This window comes from Lissotriton helveticus, chromosome 7 (assembly GCF_964261635.1).
Source record: "Lissotriton helveticus chromosome 7, aLisHel1.1, whole genome shotgun sequence".
Lineage (NCBI taxonomy): Eukaryota > Metazoa > Chordata > Amphibia > Caudata > Salamandridae > Lissotriton > Lissotriton helveticus.
In genome coordinates, this window is record NC_136068.1 from 1,793,117,613 (window position 1) to 1,793,142,187 (window position 24,575).

The 24,575-nt window shown below is 47.5% G+C and overlaps 1 protein-coding gene across 5 annotated transcripts in view; it reads left to right on the top strand.

Annotated features, from left to right (window-relative positions):
• The window catches only part of LOC144770772 (phospholipase A2 inhibitor gamma subunit B-like), a 686,557-nt gene that overhangs the window by 427,624 nt on the left and 234,358 nt on the right, over positions 1 to 24,575 (top strand). For all 5 annotated transcript variants that reach the window (XR_013599011.1, XR_013599010.1, XM_078655520.1 and 2 more), the window contains one exon: positions 22,900 to 23,040. Coding sequence is in view for 3 of the 5 variants with exons in the window: in XM_078655520.1 (XP_078511646.1) it covers positions 22,900 to 23,040 (141 nt within the window). In the remaining 2 variants the exon portion in view is untranslated. The remainder of the gene's footprint in view (positions 1 to 22,899; positions 23,041 to 24,575) is intronic.

The following is a 24,575-nucleotide window of genomic DNA, read 5'->3' on the forward strand; positions in this document are numbered from 1 at the left end:
GCCAATCCCGGAAGAGCAAGGTATCAATTAAACAGATCTTGCAAAAACTTCTTTGGGCTCGATACATCAACATGATGAACCAGGTTTGCAGAGCTCAGACGAGGGAGTTAAGGGGCTCCACAAGGTCAGCACAGTTCGTAGCCCTGCAGCTAAGAACAAGGTTCTACCTGATCACGACATAACGCCATCGCCGACCCACAAAGTTCAAGCTCTGCACCACAAAGCAAGCAAACGGGCATTGATTACTGACTTACTCAAAGTTTGTCAAAGACTTTCCACCGGGAGCGGACCGGAACCCCCACCACATTACGTTAGCTCTAAATCCAACAGTACTCAATTTAGCGCCTCCTAGGAGGGCACGAACAAAGGTGTCACATTGCCATCATCACCACCGCCTTACCCAAGGTGTCACAGTGAACCTTGTAACGCTCTTAACACTAAAACAAGAACAAGAAGGAACCTTGGGAGCGGGGGATCTGGCCCTCCCGGGTCAGAAGACCCAAATACCTGACAACTAGTCAAAGGCTCGGACCAACTGAGGGGGAATCTATCCCGCAAGCCACAACAAATAGCCCATACATCACCGGCACGCGCCTTAGTCCACTGGGCCCCGGACATAAGCAATGACTCGATTTTTCTAGAGCAAATCCCACAATCCAATCAGAAAATGACCCTGATAACACTCGAGGAACGCCCCCTTCAGTCATCGAAACTACAGGAAGAAAACGTAACAGCAAGCGAGACTGTAGAACTGGAACGAAGTATGCGTCAGTTCTCAGTCCAACATGATCAAAGCCCTGGAAAGGAGGAAAGCACCGTTAAAAGGCCATTGCCAAGGAGTGTGCAACCGCGTGAGCATCGCAACCAATTAGACCCTCGCGAGCATCCTGTTACCTCACCCACACTTAGTCATACTCAGGGGGAAAAATCAGAGAGCACTCATACGGCCTCCATTTGGCCGCAACTACTAAAGACAATGGAAGCCATAGGTGTTGCCATGTCCTATCATGCAGACAAATTGGACACGCAAGTCGACCTGCTCAACCTCCTGGCCTTCCATGTTCAAGGAATTGAATCAAATTTACAAGACTTAAATAATATGATCACAAAGGTGCAACTTAACAAGGACTCCACCTTTTATACTTGCCACCGTTCCAAGATAATAGACAAACTGGCTACAGTACCCAGTCTGATGACGCAGATATTGGGGGCTGTCACGGAATCCTCAATGGATTCATCTTCGGAAACTATTACATCCATAAGCCAAGCAACTGGCCAACAGTATGTTATAGAAGGTTTAGGTAGGCCGACTGAGGTCAGTAGTGGCGAAGTAAGCTCGGAATCCCAAGATCAATTAGACTCCCGTACCTCTAACGACACCGTGACGCCAGCAAATTCAGACGAACACAACCCAGCAGATCACGGAGAAGAAGCACACCTAATTCAGGCATCACTACTAAATGCTGCACCCAACTCCAACCCCACTGTAAAGGTACACACGCTCACTAAGAGAGAAAGGAAGCGCTTAAGGAAAGCTAGAAAAGCAAAATCACACAGCCGACGTGCACCACCAACGCTTCCCAACAAAATGAACAACAATTCCAATAACATCGAAGCTAAGGAGCAGCTAGAGGGTTTTCCACCTCAAATTAGAACAACCCCAGAGCAAGGGCCTATCTCAAAAGTCTATCCCTCTGGCAAGGAAACTACTATTCTAAAAGGAGCCACAGATTGCACAAATTCAATCCAGAACGCATAAAAAGTGTTCAGTATTTTTAATGCACCCGGAGAAAAGCCAAATTGCAAACCACCAACCCAAGAGCAAGCCACCAATATAAACACTCAGCAAAGAAACAGATCAAAGGATAACATCATATCCACTCAAGCACTAGAAAATAAAAGACAAGTCGATATAGATAAACCCGCAAAGATCAAGGGAATAACCTCACGAGACACACAGGGTGGAGAAACCCAAGCACCACCAGTTCCAGTCCTTAACGGACAAGTACCTACAAGCAGTCTACAGACAGTAAACCTCGAAGAGAGCAGACGACCAAAATTCAAAAAGCGGCACATCTTAAGCAACAAAATCGAGCTAACTCCCCTATACTGCTCAAGAGGGACCCGTGACATCTTGAATAGAGGGGCCATCTTAAGACTCTTAGAAGATCTACCAGGCCTGCAACATTTAAAATCAAGCGACTTGGAACTGGTAGAGTTTAGACCAAACCCTCTCCAACAAGGCCCGGATTCCACGATAACAACATGGACTGACCACATCATCACAGAATTGATGCTGACTTATCGAGAGGACTTTGCCTTATGGGGTATTGATCTGAAAAAAGTGGAGCCCGCTCGATATCCCAGCCCGCTGCGGAAACAAAATCCAAAACGAAGTCTCCTAAAAAATTCCAAAGGCCCAGACTTAAGAAGCAGCACAGAAGAAGAAGGTCACCTACTCAGGCACATTACAATCACGTTTGCCCATCAGGAGGCAGACATGCGCGAAAGGCACCAACATGTCCCCCTGGCATCGATCCAAGGGAACAGAGAATGAATTAATAGTAGACCAACGGCTGGGAAAGAGCAGTGCTGTACGATCTGCTCATGGAATGTCGACGGACTAAATGCGAAGCTGGAGGAAGAAGACTTTATAGAGTTCATTACTCAATTTAAAATATTATTGTTCCAGGAAACATGGCAGACCAAAAACACGCCTCTGGTGGGATACAAAGAACTCTTTATACCAGCACACAAGGAGGCACGTTCCGGCAGGGCAAAAGGAGGTCTATCCATTTTTACATCGACGGACCTCCTGTGGTCACATAGTTGCATTGACCTAGATTCTACATGGATGCAATGCATCAAAATTGAAATTTCCCCTAACATGGGCCTTCTGATCGTGAACCTTTATATGCATCCCGGCGGAAAACAAAAAGGGAAAAGGATAAAACAACTAGTAACCGTAATCAACATGTTAAAGTCCACCTACCCAAGCGAAAATATGCTTATAACCGGAGACTTCAATATGAATCTAATCCAACGCCAGGAGGGAACTCTTCCTACCCATATTGATCCACGGCAGGGCAATCAAGGCAGACAAAATGCAATGGGAAGGGAATGTGCTACAGAATTGGGAGCGTTCCACTTGTACACCTTAAATGGAAGGGGCCACGTAGATACACCGGCAGCGCTAACGAGGGTCTCCAAGAACTCAGGATCAACCATAGATTATACCCTGGCTGACCCCGACCTATTCCCTTATATCAGAGACTTTCACATCCAGGATCGTGGAGAAAGTGATCCTTTCCCACGGCCCTTTACCTTGACTAAAAAGTATGAGCAAGCACTGCCTCTATCTTTGAACACCCAAATCTTTAACCTACAACGGCTAAATTGGAATGAAGAAAACCTCTCCAACCTAATGGCGTCATGCCACGTATTGCTTTCCCTATCTGATACATCAAAGGACATAATAAAGAGCTCGGAGTCCTTTGTAGTAGATATAAATAAGAAATTTCAATCTAACCACAGAGGACAAAAAAACCATAAGAAACAGTGGAGGGAAATGGTTCACCCCAAAACTGCAACACCTAAAAAGGCAAATGAACGCATTTCTTAGGGCAAAACGCAAAAAGGAACTTCACTTTTCACAACAAACTCTGAAAACAATTGAAGCCTTAAAAAAAGAGCTGAAAAGAGAGACTAATCCAGCCAAGCGAACAAATAAGGAAAAACTAGCGTGCACCATACTCCATGCAAGAAAGTTGCAGATCTGAAAAGACTTTTGGGCAAAAATAAACTTCTTGCTCAATGGCAAACATCGGCAGTTTAACTCAGACATGACAGATCAGCTTTGGTGCAGCCACATCGATTTATTATAGAACTCCACGCACGATACGTCTATAGATAACAAAGCCGAGTCTCTCCCAGAGTCTCCCCCGTCAAGCCTGAGAACAACAGCAGATTTAAAGTCTTTTGATTCTAAAGTTGCCAGTGAACCATTAACAATGAAGCACACAGGAAAAACCGATTTGATTACACCTTTGCAAGTTTCTAACACCATAAAATCAATGAGAGCAGATGGAGCGCCTGGACCAAATGGTCTTCCCAATGCCTTATTCAGGAAAGACCCCACGTTTTGGGCCAGCCAATTATTCCCCTTATTCAGTCACAGTCTAGGGACCAGGAACATTCCTGAATCGTGGAGGGGCAGCATTTTACACCCAATACATAAATCCGGGTCCCGCTCAGACCCTAACAACTACAGGCTAATAGCCTTAATAGATGTGGAGGCTAAGATCTACGCGTCAAATCTATTGGTAGAACTGGAAGCTTGGGTTAGCAGCATAGGGCTAATCCCCCTGACACAAACAGGCTTCCGCCCAGGGATGGGCACTCTTACTAATTTATCCGCGATAACCCTCCTAGCTAAAAAGGCAATCAACAATTCTAACTCGCTGTACACTTGTTTTCTGGACCTAAAAGCGGCTTTCGATAAAGTCCCCAGATCCAAACTTTGGGTCAAAATGAAAACCTGGGGTGCGCCGCCAAAGCTAATGGCAGCAATTATAGAGCTTTATTCACACACATGGGTCCAAGTGAAAAAAGGAGACGGCCGATGCCTGACAAAGAAATTTCGCACGCTTAACGGGTTAATGCGAGGCTGCGTATTGGCCCCCTGCCTCTTCAACATTTACACCGCGGACCTAGAAAGTGACTTACGTTCTATCCAGGGAGATCCACCAAAACTGCGTAATCTACCCATAATGAGTTTTCAATACGCAGACGACATTGTGCTCCTGTCACAAACTCCTCTCGGCCTTCAACGCATGATTTCCAAACTCGCGTCGTATCTCTCGAATGCACAACTAACAATAAATCTTAAAAAAACAAACATCCTATGCTTCTCCGGCTCTCGCAAGAAAAGACAAAAATTTGTCTGGAAGATTAACTCCACCACACTAACTCAAGTAGACCAATACAAATATTTGGGCGTTTTACTGGACCATAAGTTAAAGTACAAAAAGCACTTGGAACAAGGGGAAATCAAAAGTCAAACAACTCCAATTTGCCTTTAACCGGGTGACCGCTCAGCCCTCCACAGGGCTTGGTCGCCCCACTCACTGCTGAGTGCTCCTGCCTGCCTTGTCGCCTCCTGCCTGCAGATTCCTTCGCTCGATGCCCGCTGCTTCTTGGATTTCCCGCCGCTGCCTCCCTGCGGCCTCGCCCCCCGGTGATTCCACTCGCCGCCCTGCTCCCGCCACCCAACTGCTCCTCCCTCCCGGCTCCTTACTTAAGGGGACCGTAGGGGATCACAGAGTGTGACCGCTCAACCCTCCACAGGGCTTGGTCGCCCCACTCACTGCTGCCGCTCCTGCCTGCCTTGTCACCTCCTGCCTGCAGATTTCTTCGCTCGCTGCCCGCTGCTCCTGGGACTTGCCCGCTGCTTCTTGGATTTCCCGCCGCTGCCTCCCTGCGGCCCCGCCCCCGTGATTCCACTCGCCGCCCCGCTCCCGCCAACCAGCTGCTCCTCCCTCACGGCTCCTTACTTAAGGGGACCGTAGGGGATCACAGAGTGTGACCGCTCAACCCTCCACAGGGCTTGGTCGCCCCACCCACTGCTGCCGCTCCTGCCTGCCTTGTCACCTCCTGCCTGCAGATTTCTTCGCTCGCTGCCCGCTGCTCCTGGGACTTGCCCGCTGCTTCTTGGATTTCCCGCCGCTGCCTCCCTGCGGCCCCGCCCCCGTGATTCCACTCGCCGCCCCGCTCCCGCCACCCAGCTGCTCCTCCCTCCCGGCTCCTTACTTATGACGCCCCCTGAGTGACCGCGCAGTGGACGCGCGCAGCGGGAGCACCGACGGATCGCTGAAGGTGCGCCAAAGGTAAGCCCGTCCGCACCTGGACCGCGCCCAGCGCCATGACCCCTGGCTCCCACCGATGCAAGACTACTCGAACGACCTACGACGACGCCGCCCTCACCGCACTCAATGCCGGCCGGAACCCTGCCTGCTACCGAGCCACCCCGAGACGCACCCATGGACCCTTCACCTGCCAAGCCTGCTGATTCACCTGCCCCCGGACCTGCACCACCCCCGCCAAGTCGAGCACCAGCAGCAACCACCTGAAGTGCATCCGGTTGAATACCCGCTCCGTCCACAGGCACGCCGTGGAACTCTGGGACCTGCTTGACGCAACAGCACCGGACGTCGCCTTCCTCACCGAAACCTAGATGAACGTCTCCTCAGCGCCCGACATCGCCATAGCCATCCCGGACGGATACAAGATCACCCGGAAGGACCGCGTCAACAAGACGGGAGGAGGCATCGCCATCGTACACAAGAACACTGTTGTGCCTTATGTTATCTCCTTGCTTGCTGCTCAGCCAATATGTATTTAATGTCTGAATGGAATGTTGAGTGATGGATGACAGAGTGAATAGAATGTTAGTGTGCCTGGTGTGGATGTGGAATGACAGTTGATGAGAGAGGGCTGAGCAGTGAACATCCTGTTCCTGGTGGGGTTTTCCTGATTTACTCCTATTCATCTTACTTGAAATAAAGAGCTTCAAGAATCTACCTGACCATTCATCATTTAATACACTACATTTTGGCGACGATTGAAGAACTCACAGCGTGCTACATCCTATTTACAAGGTACCTTCAAGCAGTACTACCCTAAAGAGAAGAATTCAAATAAGGTAAAGAACTTTTACATTACTAAAAAATTTCCCCAAGCAACCTGGCACTTCGAAACCCCACCAGTGACCCCGTTATCGGTCGCCCTATAACTCTCATATGTGCCAGATCTAGCTCAAGTAATCTAACTTGCCACCAAGAAAAAGAGAAAACGTGTTACCTTCATTTAAAATTCAGTTGTGTGGAAGTCTGAGAGCAAGAAATTTAAAAGACTGCTACAAACAGGAAAACGAGTGGTTTCTGTTGGAAAACGGGTTATTTCCTTTAAAATTCTATCGTGTGAGAGTCTGATCTTCTGAACTTATTTCAGTAACAAATGATGTGGCATCTTACGTTATTCCAACTGCCAACTGCCTTTCACACGGAGAGCTCCTTCCACGGTGAAGCCATCCTGCTTATGATGACGTTTGAGAATCTTTGCAAGAGTGCGTGTCACGTCATGACGATCTTTCCCAGCCATCTGCATATTCGTTTCCGTGGTAACCGGAAACAATGCTACGCCATCCATCTTGCGGAGCGCATTCCTCTGACACTCTGCCCGCGCTGGTATTTCATAAGTCACAGCGCCTTTCTCCTTGTGCATATCAACTCGTCTTCACACACGAGGTCAAGTTTGACTCTCCATTTCAATTACAATTTTGCTGACACAGGGGGAGGCAAGTGGAGAGAACGAACGCTGACGCCGTATTTAATTTCCCAGTTCAACTAATACTTTGCTGTGACAGAGCGAGGTAAATGAGGAAGAACAGATACATTTGGGACTTAGTGAGAGAAGTGCTATCGGAAGTCTTCAAATATTGTCATTCTGTCCTTTTCTTTTTACGTGGACCTGTCAAGCCTTGAGGTGTCGCAGCAGATGAAATACTGACAGAGTAATATTCATTCTTCATTCTTTCTACTTAGTTTTCAGTTACTTTAGTCATCATCTTACTACCATCTGCTGGATAAAATCGGTACTCTACTTGTCGTTGCTTCATAGAGCTCTAATTTATACATGGGGGCTCATTTGCTTACTACTTAAAGGTTATGTTATAGGTATTTCAGCATATTTCAGCAATTTACATAACACTGTAAGACTTTAGTAACTGATACAGTTATATCACTAAGACTGCAATGTTTATGATTCATATACCAATTCTTATTGAACTACATGTCTGTTAATAGGGTTGCAGTGATGTTTAAATAATTTATACAGCTATGTTTAAATAATTTATACTGCTAATAACGTTGGTATTTTATTTAAAGTAATTCTTCCAGCCATCTATCGTTATATGCTTTATACAGTGCTTCAAGCCGGTTTTACTTTCAATGCTTGGTACAGCAATTCGAATGAATCTGTATTACTTACAATGCTTGATACAGCAGTTAGTCTGTATTGCTTTTATGATTTAATTGATTGTTGTTATTTACATATTACGAATTTAGTGCTACAAATTTTAGCTTCATGTTTGATGCTTAATATTTTTACTGATACTTTAAGTTTAGGGGTTATTTTCTTCGTAGGGTTATTCAGAGCTGGTCTCTATACTTATTCAGTGTGGGGTGTGCGCACGCCCTTCCTACTGTTTTTACCCTACGTAATCCTTTTACTTAGCTTCAGCTGTGCCTTCTTTGCAATTATTCTATACATACATTGATACTATTGCATTTTACAATTTTAAAGTTCCCAAGGGAAGGGGATGTGCTTAGCTATATTTGCTTAAATTGCGTTTAGCTATATTTGCTTTGGTTCTGTTTACCTATATTTGCTTAGTCTAATTTATTCTGGTCTTATTTTGTATATACATATGTATTGCTAGTTCTATCTATTGTTTCCTCTCATATTGCTATGTATTATATTATTGTGTTTATTTCCGTTGAAGAAAAGGGGATATGTTGTGCCTTATGTTATCTCCTTGCTTGCTGCTCAGCCAATATGTATTTAATGTCTGAATGGAATGTTGAGTGATGGATGACAGAGTGAATAGAATGTTAGTGTGCCTGGTGTGGATGTGGAATGACAGTTGATGAGAGAGGGCTGAGCAGTGAACATCCTGTTCCTGGTGGGGTTTTCCTGATTTACTCCTATTCATCTTACTTGAAATAAAGAGCTTCAAGAATCTACCTGACCATTCATCATTTAATACACTACAAACACCATCCGCATCTCGACTAACTCCGACGATACCTTCACCGCCCCCGAACACCTACACTTCCAGATACACACTGACCCCAAGACCACCCTCCGAGGCACCCTCATCTACAGACCCCCGGGACCACGCACACTATTCAGTGAAGACATCGCAGACTTCATCAGCCCGCACGCCCTGCCCTCCGCCGACTACATCCTCCTAGGGGACCTCAACTTCCACCTGGAGAACAACAACGACAGAAACACCACCGCCCTGCTGGACAACCTCGCCAACCTCGGACTCAAGCAACTGGTGAACACTCCCACCCACTACGCCGGCCACACGCTTGACCCCGTCTTCTCATCCAGCAAGCACATCTCCTTCAGCCACGCCACCGGACTCCACTGGACCAACCACAGCTGCGTCCACTTCAGCTTCAGAAAGACTGCGACCCACCACCACTACCCGCAACAGGTTCCCCGCCGCAGCTGGAGCAAGATCACCGCTGAGCAGCTCACCGCCTCCCTCAGCCAGAACACACCCACCAACACAACGGACCCAAACGAAGCAGCCAGCAACCTCACCAAGTGGCTGACCGCCTGCGCCGACGACATCGCACCACTAAAAAACCCTCCCAGCAGACCCGGCAGCAAGAAAACCCCTGCCTCGACCAGACCACAGACAACAGGACCGCCCTCAAGCACGCCACCCGCAAACACCACCAGCTGATCCGCGCCACCAAGAAGTCGGCACTCAAAGAACGACTGGACAACAACGCCCACGACAGCAAGGAACTTTTCAGCATCGTCAAAGAGTTCTTCAACCCCAGTGACGGAAACAACAACATCACCCTCTTGCAAGACCTCTGCAACTCACTCGCCACATTCTTCCACCGCAAGATCACCGACATACATAACAGCTTCGACGCACAGACCACGCACCCTACCGCCGAACCAACGCCCGCCACCACCACCCTCTGCAACTGGACCCCGATCAACACCGAAGACTCCACCCGCACGATGAACTCCATCCACTCCGGATCACCAACCGACCCCTGACCACACCACGTCTTCAACAAAGCCGACGCCATCATCGCACCCCATCTCCGGGACATCATCAACTCCTCCTTCCACACCGCCACCTTCCCGGAGAGCTGGAAGCACGCCGAGCTTACCGCACTCCTGAAGAAACCAACGGCGGACCCCACCGACCTCAAGAACTACCGTCCCATCTCGCTCCTTCCTTTTCTGGCCAAAGTCATCGAGAAGACCGTCAACAGACAGCTTGCCGCCTTCCTCGAGATGAATGGATCCCTCGACCCCTCGCAGTCCGGTTTTCGGGCCAACCACAGCACCGAGACCGCCCTAATCGCAGCCACCGACGACATCAGAACCCTAACCGACAACGGGGAAACAGCAGCCCTCATCCTCTTGGACCTCTCTGCGGCATTCAACACCGTCTGCCACCGCACCCTAGTGAAGCGCCTCAGAAACATCGGAATCCGAGAGAAAGCACTGGAATGGATCATCTCGTCCCTCGCCGGAAGAACCCAGAGAGTCCGCCTCCCCCCGTTCAGATCCGAGGCCACCGAAGTCATCTGCGGCGTTCACTCAGTCCAACCCTCTTCAACGTCTACATGAGCGCCATCGCACGACAACACAACCTCAACATCATCTCCTACGCCGACGACACCCACCTGATCTTCTCCCTCACCAACGACCCCACCACCGCCAGAGCCAACCTACACGATGGGATGAAACACGTCACCGACTGGATGAGGAACAGCCACCTTAAACTGAACTCAGACAAGACCGAAGTCCTCATCCTGGGATCATCACCCTACGCCTGGGACGACTCATGGTGGCCCCCGGCCCTGGGCACCGCTCCCAAGCCAACGGACCACGCACGCAAACTGAGCTTTATCCTGGACTCCTCCCTGTCGATGACCAGACAAGTCAACGCCGTCTCATCTTAGTACTTCAACACCCTGCGCATGCTCCGCAAGATCTTCAGATGGATCCCCACTGAAACCAGGAAGACCGTCACCCAGGCACTCGTCACCAGCCGACTGGACTACGGGAACACCCTCTACACCGGACCCACAGCCAAACTTCAAAAAAGACTCCAGCGCATCCAGAACGCCTCCGCACGACTCATCCTGGACATCCCCCGACACAGCCACATCACCGGACACCTGAAAGACCTGCACTGGCTCCCCGTCAGCAAGAGAATCACGTTTAGACTCCTTACCTACGCACACAAGGCTCTCCACGACCTGGGCCCCAAGTACCTCAACGACCGCATGACCTTCTACACGCCCACCCGCCAGCTACGATCAACCAGCCACGCCCTCGCCACCGTACCACGCATCCGCAGAGCCACTGCCGGAGGAAGATCCTTCTCCTACCTGGCAGCCAGGACCAGGAACTCCCTCCCCACCCACCTTCGACGAACCCAGGACCATCTCTCCTTCAGGAAGCAGCTCAAGACCTGGCTGTTCGAGCAGTAACATACCCCTTCCCCCAGCGCCTTAAGACCCTTCCGGGTGAGTAGCGTGCTTTATAAATGCTGTGATTGATTGATTTAAAACCGTGCAAATCAGGCTCTCCTTTGGATCCTGTCCCAGCCCTAATCTTGAATGAAATTGCCCCCTTAATCATTAACCCCCTACTCGAAATCTGGAACTCCTCCGTAACTACTAGTGTTGTCCCCTCTGCCTGGAAACACGCATTGCTAATCCCAATTAAAAAAAAAGCAGGCATAGACCCTCATTGTCTAAGCAACTACCGACCAATCTCACTTCTGCCCAAACCTGCCAAAGTACTCGAGAAAGCTGTTTAAATACAACTATCGAGTTACCTTGAATCAAACTCCTTGTTCCACTATACCCAATCAGGCTTCAGACCGGATTATAGTACCGAGTCAGCGCTACTTGAAGTATCCGAGTCAATCCGTGAATGCATGGATAGGGGAGAGGAGGCCATGTTGGTCCTCCTCGACCTATCCGCTGCATTCGATACCATCTCGCATGACAAACTACTGACTCGCCTGCAGGAGATAGGTATCGGCGGGCCTCCCCTCTTATGGGTAAAATCATTCCTCACTAACAGAACCCAACAAGTGATGCTGGGATCCTTTCTCTCTGCCAAAAAAACGCTGATTTGGGGAGTTCCACAGGGCTCCTCCCTTAGCCCGCTCCTCTTCAATGTGTACCTCAAGCCACTGGCAAAAGTTGTCGAATCCTGTGGCGTCAAAGTTACCTTCTACGCCGACGACACCCAACTGGTGTTCTCCTTCAAAAACCACACTGAAAAATCTTTCGACACTTTCGCCATTGCATGCTGAAGATCGCCTCATGGATGTCCGAGAACAACCTAAAGCTCAATACCGATAAGACTGAGGTCTTATTTTTTAATCAGAAATCACCCTTACCTCCTAATATCTGGTGGCCGACCGAACTCAACCCTCCCCCAGTACCAGTCCTAACCGCCCGAAACCTAGGCTTTCAATTCAACACCTCTCTCTCCTGTAAAACCCAAATCAGCAAAGTTACCTCTGCCTGCTTCGGGAAGCTACGAATGTAAAAAAAAAATCATCCCCTACTTACCACTAAACTCTCGAAAAACAGTAGTCCATGCCCTGATTACTTCCCACCTAGACTACGCTAATAGCCTGTATGTAGGCGCTCCTTCCTACCTCATTAACCAACTACAGAGAGTCCAGAACGCAGCAGCCAGGCTGATTTATAACATCCCTTATCGTCACTCCATTTCACCCCACCTAATCAAACTCCACTGGCTCCCAATAAGACTGCGGATCCAATTCAAAGCCTTAACTCTGGCTTTCATGGCCCTCAATGACCGAGGCCCTACATATCTAAGGCGCAGAATGAAGTTTTCACAGGCACCACATAACCTCAGATCCAACCATCTCCGCCTCATGATATGCCCCCGTTTTCGTTTTGCTCGCACGGGAGGAAGGGCCCTTGCAGTTGTCACCTCCAAACTCTGGAATCAGCTGCCCACAGAGTTAAGATTCCTGACATCAGAACCCCTGTTCCGAAGAAAACTAAAGACCTGGTTCTTTTCCCAGATCTAAATCCACCTCACTCTTCACTCTCCCCCGACCCTCCTGAGATAATGTCTTCAGCGCCGGGACACCTCCGTCGGAGGTAGCTGCGCGCTCTACAAAATACTAAATAAAATAAAAATAAATAATAAATGTGTTATGAGAATACAGAGGCTATTTTTGATATAACCTTATGTGGAGTTCCTTTTGTGGTGTGCCTGGTATGTTGTTGCTTTGTGCGTGCGCAAAAGCTTTACACATTGCCTCCGGGATAAGCCTGACTGCTCGTGCCAAGCTACCAAGGGGGTGAGCAGGGGTTATCTTCAGCATGTAACTCCCTCGCCCTGACTAGTGTGATGGTCTCTGCCTGCTTTGGCGCAAGCCTTAGCCAACCAGAAATCCCATTTCTAACAATTATTTATTTTGTTACAGAAACTTAAATCAAAATACGACATTGTCTCTGAGGATGAGGAGAGCTCTACCTCACAGACTTCTAAGGAAACACCTAAAAAGAGAGAGATATCTCTTGAATCTCCCTAAGTTTCCAAGAAGAAGACTTCTAAAAGGTCTCGTCAGGAAGAAGTCACCTCCAAAAAAGGAAAACTTCCATTTCCTACTGAGGAAAAAAGCTTAACAAGGAAAAATACTGTTCTTTCCATTCCAAGAAAATCTCTGTCTCAAAAAAGCTTGTATCACTGACTGCGTTAACTTCTGGATCACCATCAATGCTAAAACCCAAAAATCTACATTGTCACCGACAGACTCAAAGAAGGTCCCGTCGACGACACTTCCAGTGACGACGATTGCTACACTGCAGGCGATCTCATCGTCGACGGCAACTCTGACGACGATAACTTCAACTTTCGTATACCCTTTGTAGACCACATATGGGAAGAAGGCTTAAAGGTAATGAGGACTCCGGCACAGTTAACCCTGTCTTACACAGGATCGACAAAAAGTATAAAGCTCCGGAGGATTCTCCAGCTTGTCTAGTAGGACATCCTAATCCTGACTCCCTTCTCTCACAGTTACAAATGGGGGTGGGGTCACACACTACTCACACACCGGCGGTGTCGCCCCTAAGGACTCTGGTTAATGTAGTAAAGTGTTCGCGAAGCATCATCTTTCGATCTTCTGCTATCTTCGCTGTCTTCGCCATCCCTGGACACGTGTTTCGGGGTATTACCCCTCATCAGCAGGGATATGCCGTGTACTGGGGTTGCCGATGGCTGCCAATATCTGCCAGGTATAGTACCACTCAGGCACGTAGGTGCGGGATCCCAGGCTCGTCAGCCCGCTGCTCAAGGGAGCTTTAAAGTTACAAATGGGGGTGGGGTCGCACACTACTCACACACCGGCGGTGTCGCCCCTAAGGACTCTGGTCAATGTAGTAAAGTGTTCGCGATGCATCATCTTTCGATCTTCTGCTATCTTCGCTGTCTTCGCCATCCCTGGACACGTGTTTCGGGGTATTACCCCTCATCAGCAGGGATAGGCCGTGTACTGGGGTTGCCGATGGCTGCCAATATCTGCCAGGTATAGTACCACTCAGGCGCGTAGGTGCGGGATCCCAGGCTCGTCAGCCCGCTGCTCAAGGGAGTTTTAAAGTTACAAATGGGGGTGGGGTCGCACACTACTCACACACCGGCGGTGTCGCCCCTAAGGACTCAGACGAGCCTGGGATCCCGCACCTACGCGCCGTGGGTCGCCTCCGGTCTCGATTTTTCTGAAAAAAAATCGAGACCATAGGTACCCGTGGAGAACGCCGCTTCCAGACTAAATAGATATACGCTAATATCCACTAACTGTGATCAAGCGATAAGCGACGAAGCTGTAACATAAGGCGACCCACGGGGAAGGTGACCCCCTCAAAAACATAAGGGCCCCGCACGATACAAAGCGAGGGAATATCAGATAAACCAGGGAAACCAGACCTCAAGCAGACTAACTAAGGAAGAAACACTAGATTAATCCTACCCATTAATAAAACGATTGGAACAGGACGAAATTTGAACCGTTCCCATTCCATGCCAGGCAGTGTATGGAAATTGACCTACACTGCGATTTCTAAACAGCATCTCTTAAATAAAGCAATGATGTCTGTTAAATTAATCAGATGACCCCAAATGAAACTGTCCTGATGAAGGTGTAGCCATATCTACGGGCTGATACACCGAAACGCGTCGACGCCTTTTTATAATGAATTCAAGCCCCTAGGACTCTGGATATTTTGCATATTGTAATATCGGAGCCTCTAGCATATTACTGTATAGGCTGTTGAATCAGATTATCTATGAAAACATTAGGTATTTTTCCTGCATGTGGGGTTTTCTCCTTTCCTTTGTCTCCTTTTTGCTCTAAGGATGAAAGTATGTTGATTTTTTAGAAATTGTGTATCTTTTCATTTACTGTACTGTATAGTTTAATATGACAATATTTAGTTGTTTTTAAATTGATTGTTCAGAGTGTCATTTTTTATATTCTATGTTTTCAGTAAAATTGTACTCGTACTGAAATTTTAACAAATATGCTTTTTTAATAAAAAGATGGTGAACATTACAAACTAGTCTGTGACCAGTGACCTTAATATTATGTGTGGTATATATACTATTAACGAGTGTTAAAGTAGCCCTATATTCCAATTCCTCCAGGGATTGTTCTTTGACTAATACTCACTTCTCCCCTGTCTTTGCAGTAGAAAGAGCTCCTCGTACTTTCGGTCCCAAACCGCATGTCGGGGCTCTGCCTCGACCCATCCTGGCTCGGATCCTCAACTACCAGGACCGCCACCTGATCTTGCATCTGGCGCCCCAGGTGGGGAAAATTACGCACAAGGGCAATCAGATCTCCTTTTACCTGGATTTCCCACATGCAGTGCAATCAGCGAAACATGAGTTCCTTTCAGCGAAGCGGAACCTGATGGAGGCCCAAATCCCCTTTCATTATTGTATCCCGCGAAACTTAAGGTTACGCATGATGGCTCTACCTACTTTTTTACTGATGCCAAGTCTGCCCTCAACTTCGCAAAACACATCGGGGGTAATCAGTCAAAGCATGGTACCAGGCCGGCGGACTCAGCAGAAACCCAGCTACGTGACAATGACTGACAGCTATCCCGCCATGCCATGTTATGTGCTCTGGCTGTTCAGTACTGTAATTATTGGTGGGAGTCCTGCTTGACGGTCTAGCATGTGATGGCACATATATGCTCTGCCATGTGATACTGTGCTCGATGTTTTTTTTCATAGCTGGGCTCCCCCAGGGGGGACTTGTGCAAGTCCTGCCTCTGCGAGGGCCTGATTATGTGGAGGCTGAGGTCTAGGGGGTCCGTGCAGCATATCACTCACAGGGTTGTCACATTAGTCTGTACGAAGATATGGGGCTTGCTGGGTCTCCTGCCAGTCCCTGTTGTTATTTGGGTGGTTTCTTTGATTCCTGTTTCTGTTATTGACTCTGCTGTCTGCAGTATCTTGGCCACCCTGCCTTGGCAGGGAAGTGTGCCGCTGTTCCCGCATCCCCATGGGAGGATTCCCGGGTGGCCATTGTTTTTCTATATGTTCATGGGTGGGTTATCTACAACCTGATTGGGGGTTTAGAGTGGGGGGGGGTTGTGGAATAGGGATGTTGTTGTATTTTTAGCCAGTATAACTATTCGCTGCTTGTTTGACTGCACGGCCAGGTCTGAGCATAAGATGTGCTGCCTTCACCCCATTGCTCACTTGCACTTTGCACAGGTCAACACCACCCTGCCAGTCTAAACTTTCTCACATGGAATATCAGCGGATTGAACGATGGCAGGAAGTCCAGGCTTGTGCATGCATATCTGTTGAGGCACAATCTAGATCTATGTTTATTGCAGGAAACCCACCTTAATATCGTGCCCTCCCCTAAGTTGAAGCACAAAAGGTGGAGCCACGTTTACTCCTCCGTCTATTCCAACTACTCTCGTGGAGTGGCGATGCTGGTTAAGCGAGGTTTGCACGGGAGGGAGGTGGAAATTCACAGGGATCCTAAGGGTAGGTCAATTATCCTATTAGGCACATTGGGTGGGGCTCCTGTTGTGATAGTAGCAAAATACTGTCTTAATGTAGATTCCCCTAGTTTTTTTCAAGACCTCTGGGCTAAAATCTGGGCGACAGGCTGAAACACCATTATCTTGGGGGAGATTTTAACGCCATATTAGATGATGACTTGGAGAGTAGGGGGCGGCCCAGGCCCTACATCCCTCAGTAAGCGATGCCCTAAAAGCCATAATCTCAGATGGAGAATTAATAGATATCTGGCGCTATAGACACCCTTCAATTAGGGAAGGCACTTGTATTTCCGAACACCATGGCGCATGGTCACGCTTGGATTTTTGACTGGTTTCTCGTGATGTGGCTACCTGGACCACTGAGGTGTCACATCTGCCGAGATCTCTGTCGGATCATGCGCCATGTCTTTTGAAATTGGCACTTCCTATGGCCCCACCTCATGCGCTATTAGACAAGGCTTTTAAGGAAGAAATAAGGGCAGATATCGCTGACCCTTTCACTCTCAATTCTGGCTCGGTGGACACAGAATCCTCACCCTGGAGGAATTTAAGGTGGTCATAAGAGGTCAGTGTATTGCCCACCAAGCAGGAGTGCTAAAAGCCATATGGGGGACACTTGCTTCCCTCGAGTCCCAAATTAGAGGACTGGAAAGACAATTTTACTCCAATCACCCTAATACTCTTGCTCACTTAAAGACCAAACTGCTTGACTATGATGAGGAAGCGCAGCGTGAGGTTAAGTTTCTTGGAAAATATACCAAGGCGAGGAGATACAGGGAGGGCGATAGACCGGGAAGGATGTTGGCTAGTACGATCCAGACCCAGCGCTCCCACACCTTCATTTTCGAGTTAATTGGTATGCAGGGAACTGTTATTAGGGGTCAGGCGTGTATCCTAGATCAATTCTCCTTGTTTTACTCTAGACTGTACTCTGCCATCCAGGAGACGAGCCCAGAGGGTATGCAATCTTTCCTCGATTCTTTAGAGTTAATTTAGTTCAATCAACAACACAGGGAGTACATGGACGTCTCGCTTAATGTAGAGGATATCGCTCAGGTCATGAAAAGCTTGCCCTTGGACAAGGCCCCACGATCTGATGGCCTAACTACTGCCTTCTATAAAACGTATGTGGAAGAATGAGCGCCACATCTGTTGGCACTGAATGAGGAAGCCCAAACTACTGGTATATTACCACCAACTATGCGTGAGGCAATAATAATCACTCTGCTGAAACCCAGGAAAACTGAGACTGAGCTTGATTCTTATCAGCCATTGTCATTGATAAATGTGGATGTTAAAATTCTGGCCAAATTGATAGCCAATAGACTACAGCCTCTACTTGCCCTTATTGCTCGCCGGACCAGTCAGGCTTTATCCCTTCCACAACCTCAGGACTGTTTTTTCGGTGCTACATTACCTTCATCCAGACGTACTTACCGCTGCGGTTTTTCTCGACGCTACCAAAGTGTTCAATACGCTTAAAGGGCCATATTTGTATGCTATTGTAGGCTACATGGGGTTCAGCTCGCTTTTTATTAATCTGATTCGGTTGCTATACACTAAGCCCACAGCTTGGATCAGAGCGAACGGCCTACTGTCGGACCCCTTCCATATTTCGCATGGCACTCCGCAGGGATGTCCCCTATCCCCCCTGCTTTGTGTGATAGCAATGGAGCCCCTCGGTGCGCGTATTGGCCGGACCTTCTCACGAAGTTCGGGGGGCAGATGGTGCACCCCAACCTCTCATCGTTGAGTTTGGCGGCATGGCTCCTGAGATAGTGCAATATGGCCACTTGAATCTTCCTGAGGATTGCATGGACATATTGAAGGAGGCTAAGAGGCCTTCCACTAGGACTTCTTACGCTTATAAGTGGAAGAGATTCTGCATCTGGTGCACATCTAAGAACTATGATCCGACGACCTGTAAGGAAGATGTCATCCTTCCATACCTTCTGCATTTAGCTCAGTCTGGACTTAATTTCTCTTCCATTAAGGTTCACCTCGCAGCATTGACTGCATCCAGGAAATGTCCTTCGCAGACATCCTTCTTCCAGATTCCTGTGATAAAGGATTTTTTGGAAGGATTGAAGAAGGTGTTCCCTCCTGTTCGGCGTCCTTCGCCATCATGGGAGCTGAACGTGGTGCTGTCCAGGTTGATGAAGGAACCTTTTGAACCTATTCAGAATGGGCTTCACTGCAGCACCTGTCGTGGAAGGCGGCGTTCCTCGTGGCCATTACATCGGCCCGCAGGGTGAGTGAAATTCAGGCATTGTGTTGCCAGGAACCTTACACTGTTTTTCATGCTGCTAAGGTTGTGATGCATACTCACCCTAAGTTCCTTCCTAAGGTGATCTCTGATTTTCATGTTAATCAGACTATAACTTTACCTACATTTTTCCAGAATCCTTCCACTCCAGCGGAAAGGTCTCTCCATTCCCTGGATGTCAGAAGGGTGTTGAAATTCTACTTGGATAAGACCAAGGACATTCGTAGGTCAGACCAACTGTTTGTCAACTATAGGTCGGTCAGGACGGGTCTTGCTACCTCGAAGCAATCCATCTCTAGATGGATTGTGTCCTGCATCCAGTTATGTTACCAGAAGGCGAATAAGACCTTAGGAGGTAAGCCTAAGGCTCATTCCACCAGGGGCAAAGCGGCTACAACGGCTTTGCTACGTAATGTTCCCATTGCAGAGATCTGCATGGCGGCCACGTGGAAGTCGGCCCATACCTTTGCTAAGCATTACTGTCTGGACTCTGATGCCAGAGCAGATGCTCAGGTTGGGCAGGCTTTGTTAAGAAATCTGTTTGCACAATAGTGGTGTTGTCTTTTTCTCCACCGCCGGTTAAATTGTTGGGATGGGCTTGCCATTCTATTCACTAGATTATGACTATACACAGAGATCCCCTACTACAGAAGGAGTAGTTTCTTACCTGTAACTCCAGTTCTGTAGTAGGGGTATCTCTGTTATAGTCATAAGCGCCCCCCTCGTCCCCGGTGGAGAAAATGGTACTGTAATGTATGCTACTTTCTTTAGACACCTTCAAAAAGAACTGAAAGTAAAAGGAGTTTGCTGTGCATCATGGGATACTGAGGGTCTCTGGAGTGTTCCTTAAAGGCGGGTCCACGCACATGGGCGGGACTATTCACTAGATTATGACTATAACAGAGATACCCCTACTACAAACCAGGAGTTACAGGTAAGAAACTACTCCATCATCGACCTTGAGAAGGCATATATACCACCGAGACCCTACACTGGGTATGGGATGAGCTTCAAAAACGGGCGGGTGTCCCTGTACTATATGCCCCTTCTATACTGCTAGTAAATTACCCTATGTAAACAAATATGAAGGACGGTATTAGTAGAACAATAACACAAAAAATTAGCCTCTGCACTTTTGCAGACCTTTATCCAAAAACACATTCAGGTCCCCCCCGGTTGCAGATGAGGGTCAAACTGTGCTGTTTGCTGACATCTTCCTATATCATAAGCTACGTGCTGCTTGTCGCTCCCTGCATGACAGTTTTCCGACGTCTCCACCGCCCTTGAAAAATCTGCTGAGTTCACCCTCACCCGTAAGCTGGTCACACGTCTTTACACACACATGCAAAAGACGGCTCCACTGGTGAAGCCCTGAGTTTTCCAGGGGTGGAACGACGAGCTCCATGCTCCGCTAACTGAGGATCAATGGGCGTATTGTTGTGGCCAACTCACTGAGCTGTCCCCCAGTTACAGGCTTCGCCTGATTAATTTCAAATTCCTCCATAGATTTCATAGGACGCCTGTAGGTCTACCCCATATGGGACTGAGTGACGATGAAACTGGTTTCACCCCCGCATCCTTCTTACACATGGCATGGGACTGTCCAAGGCTAGCGACATTCTAGTCCACAATCTTCACACTGATCAATCAGATCAATGGTACATGTACGTCTCCCTACCCCCTGTTGGGATTGCTGAGCTATGTCAAAGACACGCCAGTGAAAGTACGCAAACTACACGCACTACTTCTGTTCGCCAAACTCCAGGTTCTCATACACTGGGGGAGGAGGAGGGTGCCTGATATTAAGGAGTGGATCAGGGACGTCAAATACGGCCATTCCCAATTGACCACATTCTGGGAATTGATGCCCACTACTTCAAAACCCAGGGATATCTGGGAACAATGCATTACTTGGGCTAGGGACAGACAGGGGCCAGACTAGGACCCGTTGAATTTTCTGGGGCCAACAGGTGGGCTATTGTTAACAGTTGTAGCTGCATATCTCTACAGTTAGCCTGTTTACAGTACATGTAGGATAAGATCTAGATTTGTGGACACGTTCCCCTTGTGATTATTCCTCGAATGGTATCGGGTTGTGGTCCTGCATCTATCTGTTCAGTATTTAGGGAAGGGCGCATACTGTATAAGGTTTACAATGATCCTAATGTGCAGACTTTATGCCTGAAAATGCATTGCTCATGTCCTGGATTGTCGCTTTGTTTGGTATTTTGTATTTCTATTTGAAAATGCTAATAAAAAGACATTTTAAAAAAAGTATCATGTGTACAATCCTACTAACGGTAAAAGCAATATCATCTGTGGTTATAGATCATTTCTCTGCTAACCGATACCTTGTTGAGGGGCTCAACTGGAACAGGCGTTCATTGCAAAAAGCCCTGTGTAAAAATTTTAAGTGGATGAGCCTGTGTCTCTCGTGAAGTGAGACCGACCTGGTGTGGGCAAAGCAATAATATCATTATTTATCACTTAGGGGAGTGCCCAGATGGTGTTGCCAGGCTAATCTCACTCTTAAGACTTCAGATTTATGCGTGTCCTGTAGACTAGAATAGAATTTAGTGATGGACTTTAGAGGCTCTTTAACCTTAATTAGAGTAGAAAGTGCCCCATAGTTTGTGGTTCCAGCAAGTCGTCCCCAATAAGGGCAGTCTAGGTCTGTCGGGGCCTATAGTAGTGAGATAAAACCGTACCTCCCAGCTGCCTGTCCGGTCGTTGTAATGCCTCCCAGGTTATTAGCACACCATATTTAAAAAAAAGTCTCCCATTGTGGTGATACCTATGGTCTGTAAGGCCTGCCTTGCTCCTACCTCTTGACCTAGTGAAAACCACATGCACCACTGAAGCGGCATTTCCAGTGCGTATATGAAGGCTCACGCTTGCATGTGTGGTAGTGTTTGCCAGGCTTCTGCAGTAATTGCGATGGAGTCAAAGACACGCAGCCTCCTGGTGGCAGGTTGGGTGAGCGTCTGAGGAAGGGTGAGATGATCCACCACATTCCATTTCATATATAAAAAAGTCGTATCTTGTGGACCATGTATCCAATAATGAGTAAAGACACTGCTCACAGCCCTATAGTATTTCTCCAAATCAGGCGCCCCCAGACCACCCAAGTCATAGGGCAAAGTGAGCGAGTTCCATCGCATGCAAGACTGTTTGCAAGCCGAAGCTAGTAGTATAAACTGGGTGTGCCAGCATTTGAATAGATGTTTTTGTAGCACCATAGGTATGTTTTGAAATAAAAAGAGTAATCGTGGCAGTATAACCATCTTCATGGTCGAGATTCTCCCCATCTTAATTTACCCACCCCTGAGCCGCTCTAGAAGAGGTCTGGCTTACTAGCTCATTCAGGGCAGTATCATGCCCCAGCACTTTGAAAGATCATGTCAGCACCTTAATATGGATGGGGGCTAAAATAGACATGTGTCTGTGTTATATTGTGCAGTTATTTTGAAACTTTGGTGATAGCATCAGGGTTAAGGTCATGTGACATGACTTTGTGAGGAGATTCAGGGTCACATGTCATATGATGTCACCCTCTGTGATCCCATTAAGGTTGAAGGGTGTGTGAAGTCACTTGTACAACCCCTAGCATTTTGGTGATTTGGCTTCCATATTATCTGTACAAGAATGATTATAAATTATTTGTGCCTAGTTGTTTATATCAACTCAGAAACAGTGGTAATCACATACTTTATGTTTTTTCAGTTCCTGTATTAAAATTCTTTCCCAATGGAGCGCAATGCCGAACCTGCTTTTCAGTCACATCCACGGAATGTAAACCTCGTGGAAGCTTGTCATGCTCTGGGATAAGGAACAGATGTGTCACCCTTGGATTGCAATTCAGAGGTAAACCAGGAAAACTTGTTGTGGGGCATTGCCCAGGCCTGTAATGTTAGGGTGTGAATCATCTGTAGATGCACCTTTGTAGACAATATGCGTGGTTCATTTTTTACTTGTACATCTGTCAGATAAGCAGCAGGTTGCTCACTCAGAGGACCAACTGGGTGGGACTGGGACAAGACTGAATACTGGAATTGTGTGTGGTCTCTGAAGGGAATACAAACAAAGGAGTACCAGAACGCTGGAAGAGTAGCAGAACAGAAGGAGAGGAATGGGACAGGTTTAAATAGGCTTTGAATAGGGGACTAGAAGTCTGCAGGCAAAACACAAGAATACTCAACAGGAATATAAAGCAGCAAAACTATAGACAAACTATCATAAATTATAGTGTGCCTGCTCTTCGGAATTTGATCTCTCATCGAGTTGATAAGGTCTTATACGAAAGCTGGGATCAGATTAAACTCATAGAGTTCTATGTGACTCTCAGCAGCTCCTATGGAGACGGTGTTCTGGGCGGTTGTCTGTGCCAAGGGGACAAAGCCTTAGAATCTAACGGGCACTTAGAAGCAATGAAAATCAGGATAACATTACAAAGCAGAACCACAGGGCACAGAACAAGAAACACTAAAACAGAAACTGGTCTCAGGCAAAAGCCGGACTCAAATCAGGAACAGGGCTGGAAGTCGAAGAAACAAGGCTAGGAAAGGTTTGCACTCAAATAAGGCAAGACAGAAATCTGCACGAACAGGAACACAGAATACAAGGTAAGGAATTTACATATAACGAAGGAGATCAAAAAGAGTGCAGAACTACGGCTAATGCAGGAAAACAAGACACAGAAAGAGATACTACAAATAGCCAAAAACGGGAAAATAGGTACAGTGGAAAAAACGGAATCAAAGGACAAGCCTGTAAAAACTGCAGCACAGCATGTTACTATCCACTCGTTGTGCCGTAACGTAATTGAAGGTGACTGTAATACAGCAGTAGCTCCAGGAGCATTTCCATCTTCCTGAACAAGTATAGAAGATGCATTTTGGAGGTGGGGAGGGGGGGGGTGTAGGGCTTCTCTAACTGTTGATCCCACCGAGGCTGCCAAATTAATTACTGACATTTTTAGTTACTTTGACTAGGGGCTGCAATTGGTCGTACAATCTCTGACATTTCCCAGAATCCCACCTTCATAGGTGGTTACTATTCTAGCAATGTTGACTGCAAATTGTTTAGCCCCAGGTAGCGGATATGGAAGTACTGCCAACGATGGACAGTGACCATAATGCCCTCAGTGCCACAATTCATCGTATTTTTCTGAATACATGATCACATGACTAAAGCTCAACGTTACTACCCAATTTTTTTGCACAATCGCAAAAATACTAAAAGGGCTCTAGTCTAAAAAAATTACCCTCTCATATCTCAAATTTATCAAGCATTCATGGAAACTTTTAGGCCCAAAGCTGATGAACTTCATTAATTTCCGTAGCGTACTATCAGTTCGACTAAAACAATATTTCACCATTGTGTGTCTCTGGACTGGTTCA